The sequence below is a fragment of the Porites lutea genome, chromosome 3 (assembly GCF_958299795.1).
Source record: "Porites lutea chromosome 3, jaPorLute2.1, whole genome shotgun sequence".
In the NCBI taxonomy this organism is placed as follows: domain Eukaryota; kingdom Metazoa; phylum Cnidaria; class Anthozoa; order Scleractinia; family Poritidae; genus Porites; species Porites lutea.
The window spans coordinates 1,946,340-1,949,322 of NC_133203.1; the positions used below are offsets into that span (position 1 = coordinate 1,946,340).

The following is a 2,983-nucleotide window of genomic DNA, read 5'->3' on the forward strand; positions in this document are numbered from 1 at the left end:
CTAACTGGAGATGAGTAAAGACCATGGGCCTTGTTGTCTTGCAAAACTGAAATTTCTAAATTGATATCTTCCGGAATAATAGGATCAAAGAAGAAAGTGCGATTAAGTGGCGGATCTAAATAATCATAGAATGTATTTATGGTCTGAGGAATTTTAGAAGCCAGTTTGCTCCCAACAGTGGCGAAATATTTGTTAAGAATATTGCTTATTTCCTTCGGGTCACTAGTTGGAACCTCATTCGGGTTTGAGCGAATGGAGTTAGTTGAGTTGCGCTTGTTTTTCTTTTTACAGTTTCCAATTAGCTCGTTAATTCCTTTCCAAGTTTGACGCATATTACATATGTTGAGATCAAAGAAACTTTGGTAGTAGTTCGCTTTACTTAATCTCGTAAGATAAATGATTTTATTTCTGTATAATTTGTATTTGTCACGGTCTGAGGTATAGAAGAGGTTATTCTTTACCCTGATTGATTTTCTTAAACCCGCAGTCAGCCATGGTTTAGCAAGGAATTTTTGTTTACGATTGGATATACTTCTTAAAGGAGCGTGTTTGTTAATTGTCTTGTTGACGCATTTGTAAAACCTGGAGAACGATTGATTAGCATCGATATGTTTGCAAATATTATTCCAATTAATATTCTGCAAGTCGTCAATGAAAGACTTTGCATTGAAGGTAGAGTAGTCACGAACCTTAGTTTTGTTGTTTGGAAAGAATGGTTTACAGTGCGACGTTAATATGCACATCTGAGAGAAGTGATCTGTTGTATCGGACACGATATTGCCGCTGACCATATTATTCTCTGGATTATTTATGAAAATATTGTCAATTAAAGTTGCTGAATTACCATAGACTCTAGTCGGCTTATCAACCACTGGGAACATTGAAAAACTTTGCATTGTTTGGAGCAAGGTTTGTGTGTAACTACAAGTTTCATATTTTAACAGATCTATGTTGAAGTCTCCCATGAGAAAAATATTTTGTTTTTGACGGCATTGCCGTTCAAGAAAATCTGTCAAGTATTCTAGAAACTCATTAGCGTTATTGTGTTGCCTATAAGTAACACCACATACAGATTTCTTATTGTTAGGCAGATGAAGTTCAATCCATAGGGCTTGATAGCAAGAATTGGAGACTCGTTCAAGGACGCGGTATTTACAATTTTGATCAATGAACAGGCCAACACCACCGGCAGATAAAGGTGTTGGGACCGATTCAAAACAGTATCCTGGTAATTCTGGTACAAAATTAAAACTACATTCACGATCGCATATACGAGTTTCTGTTACACCAATAATAGTAAAACGGAAATTCATTTCACTTAAAACATGATGTTGAAATTCTTCAAAATTTTTCTTTAAGCTACGTATATTTGTATGTAAAAAGGAGATTTTTGATTGCAACTGTTTGCTGTCAATAAACTGCGCAAAGCTGTGTGGGGAATAATATTTTGAGCGTATTTTGTTTGAGGAGAGATTTATATCAGGATCAATATGTTTATCAAGAGAGTTTAGCTGGAATACACTAAGGTCGTAGAGACTACTGAGAGAATCTAGCAATTTTCTAGAAGGTCGATTATCATCAATTAAACTATTAAACTGTGGGTGGGCAGAAGTCAGGACTTTACAGTTATAATATGGTAATTGCGCGAGTAAGGTCTTATTTTCGATCTCGCACTGTTTCTTTGTTTTGTGAGAAGTCATTTTTTATCGTGTACAATAGACATTTTTAGTAAAATCTAACCTTCAATGGCCAATTTACGTTTAAGTTCGTCGAGGTCCGCCATGCTCTTGAGCTTGATTATCCGCGATGTGGAGTCTTTTCGTAAACAAATAACGGGACCCTTTGACCAGCAATATTGATAGTGGAGCTCTTCTTTAACTCTTTTAGCCTGGAATAGGACTGCTTGCATTCTTGGTGAAAGATGATCGTAAATTCTGGCCGAAGACAATGAAGACCCTTCTGGTAGACCAACCGCAGCTGGGGTTACATTGCTAATTTCTTTCCGATGAGACATTAGAGATTCCTTAACCAGCCGTCTCACGAATCTGCAGACTATAGGCTTTGGATTTCCGGCGTTGTTTCTTTGCGGGACACGATGGGCAGTGTCAATATCTTGGATTGATATATTCTCTCCCATTTCTTTAAACAATTTTACACAAAGCTTACTTGTTGTTGAAGCCGCTTCGTCAGAACACACCTCGGGAACACCGACAATTTTAACATTGTATTGAAAGCTATATTCTTGGAATTCATCGATGGCGTTGGCAATGGCGTCCACCCTGGCCTTGACCTGTGAGAGTTGTGAACTTAGTCGTTGCAGCTCTTTGTTGGCAGTGGTTTTGAAGAGAAGAAAGTCATCATATTCCTTGCTTAGGAATTCAAGGCTGTGAGATTTTTCTTTAGCAGAAGGGGCGGCACTGCTGCTTTGTTGTTGAAATAAGTCTTTTAGTCTTGAAATCTCCTCCGTTAACGTTGAAACTTTAGATTTGAGATCGTTATTTTCTCTCTTTAGGTTGGCAATAGACTCAGGCATAATGTGACACACGAAACAAGATAACAAAACAAATAGAAAAAAGCAGAAGGAACACTTAAACATCAGAAATTTACGAAATGTTACGCGGAGCACTTAAACACACGGCCGTCCATCTTAACCACATCACGTGGTATTCAAGAAACCATTTTAGTGACAACATCAACCCTCTATCAGGGGTGTGGGGTAAGGTAGGCAGTTTACTAGACTCTCAGACTGTAACGACAATTTTAGTTGTTTTTTGTTTTGCGGCTCAGTGCCCTTAGAGTGTTTATAGATCTTTTTCCCTTTTTTAAAATCTATATATCGGATATACATTTATGTTTATATTAGTTACTTATTGTTATTTTCCATGCAAGATCTGGATACATGTTTATTTTCATTCACAATAACAGTTAAGCAGTTATAGTCAGGGGCACCCAACGGATCTATTCCTCACAATATCTGTTCTAC

General features: G+C 37.3%; 1 protein-coding gene across 1 annotated transcript; it reads right to left on the reverse strand.

Moving 5' to 3' along the window:
* Positions 1-1,727: 1,727 nt before the first annotated feature.
* Positions 1,728-2,658, reverse strand: LOC140930174 (uncharacterized). The gene has a single exon (XM_073379841.1). It carries the CDS (start codon positions 2,594-2,596, stop codon positions 1,736-1,738), a length of 861 nt encoding a protein of 286 aa, XP_073235942.1. The 5' UTR covers positions 2,597-2,658; the 3' UTR covers positions 1,728-1,735.
* Positions 2,659-2,983: the final 325 nt, after the last annotated feature.

What these genes read in the sequence shown, in the direction of transcription:
- LOC140930174 (XM_073379841.1), bottom strand. Translation starts at nt 2,596, where the DNA reads ATGTTTAAGTGTTCCTTCTGCTTTTTTCTATTTGTTTTGTTATCTTGT.